The 1,733-nt window shown below is 33.7% G+C and overlaps 1 protein-coding gene across 1 annotated transcript; it reads right to left on the minus strand.

Moving 5' to 3' along the window:
- Window positions 1-7: 7 nt before the first annotated feature.
- On the minus strand, window positions 8-638 carry LOC134268947 (uncharacterized; the record flags this gene model as incomplete). The annotated part of the gene is made up of 1 exon (XM_062751182.1): window positions 8-638. A coding segment is annotated over exon 1 (531 nt), but the record flags the coding sequence as incomplete, so codon positions are not given.
- Window positions 639-1,733: the final 1,095 nt, after the last annotated feature.

Below are 1,733 nucleotides of genomic sequence, written 5' to 3' on the forward strand. Positions count from 1 at the left end.
TTTGTTTAGAAATCAACTGCTCTTTCATGCTGTTCAGCACCGCCATTTCTCCGCCTTCTACATCCAACGAAAAGTAATTAATGTGGAAAACACCGATTAATTGTAATACGTCAATTAATTGAAAACAAGGTACTTTGGTCCTTTTGTACCCTTTCAATTCAATGACATGACTGTCCACCATGTCTTTTTCAGAACCCCCTAGTTCATCTGCTTCTATAAACGTTGTTTCATTTTCACGAGACACGCATGCGCAGAGACACCAGGCGTTACGTTGGACGCGGTCAATGTTGGGACATGATACTGGGTTTCCTTCTATCAGCAATCCTGTCCAATTATGTTTTCTCTCCAACCACAAAGTGTTGGAATGGATTTTACCATTGTAAGCCCCCATTTCGATGAAAACCCCGTTTTTCTTTGGAAATATGTTATACACAGCATGATCTTGACCGGCTTGAGAGTAATGTTTGTCTACTGGTTCTGGAAAAGGACTGTTTGTATGAGGCTTCTTCAAATGCTTCCAGATTTTTGAAGTGAGCATAATTGTTCCTGACAAGGGAGTTGGTAGGATTTGCTGTAAAGAGTTACTTATTGCTGAAACATTTTTTGTTATGAAGTTCCTTACAAATTTGAAATCACGTTCCAAATCTCTGTCAAGAATTAAGGATCTGAATCCCATCCAAAGAAGGAAGACGAATCCAAGTAGAAATAAGTGCGCTGCTTTTCGATGCCGATACCACCTCATTTCAATGGAACTTTACTCCAAGGGAGATAATTATATTCTGCAATTGAATTCATAATTTAAAATTTGTTTAATTTTATTTTTTTACATCATAGTGTATTTTTGACCAATGAAGGTAATTGTGGCCTTTGATAACCACGCAAAGCAATCTTCATAATAAGTTTAAAAACGAAACGTTCATCAGATCAAATTATTACTGTAAAAGCACAAAAATTCGTGGGGGATTAAATTTCGTTTATTTCGTTGTTAACAAAATTCAACTAAATTAAATCCCACACGAAATTTTATCTGACTATATATCAAATAGGGTTAGTTTAAAAACAACGAAATTAAATGCACACAAAATTATTTTTGATGATAAAACAACGAAAGTTTATGCCCACGAAAATTTGTGCTTCTACAGTATTTTCACACCCTATTTTAAGTATCTTAACGTTTGATTGATTTTTTAAAATAAAAACTCTTAATTTTAAAGCATTCTCTGTATTTGCAGTATAGTTTGTTAGGCTCTAGACCATCAATTTCTTATCTTCCATCTAAAGATGATTGTTGTTTTATTTTGAGAGTTCCCGAGATTTGCATGTAACACTTTTTGTATGAAATGCATGGTATCCATAAGAAAACAAGTTCACATTGATAATCATTTATCTTTTCTATTTCTCAAAATTGTCCATATTGAGAAAAATAAAGCAAACTAGATGCTGTCATGAGACAGTAATACCCGCACTAAGGTGTTTGCCTCCAAATACACGCTCCTACATATTGGGCGGCTTTCCAAGGAAAAAGTCAAAAAAATTCTATATAATTTACATGTATTCATCAAATTGAGTATGAAATTCTCCCTGTGACCTATAACTCAGGACCTCTTATATTTATTTTACATGCTTAATTCATTATATACCAGTTTGAAATCTATTAATGATGTAAATTAGATTTTGATAAATGTTTTGCTCATAATAGGACCTTTTTAAATTTACTAATCCCCACCCCCCTC

The sequence above is a fragment of the Saccostrea cucullata genome, unplaced genomic scaffold, assembly GCF_032062105.1.
Source record: "Saccostrea cucullata isolate Sc308-1 unplaced genomic scaffold, CSIRO_AGI_Scuc_v1 ctg19884, whole genome shotgun sequence".
Taxonomy (NCBI): Eukaryota; Metazoa; Mollusca; class Bivalvia; order Ostreida; family Ostreidae; genus Saccostrea; species Saccostrea cuccullata.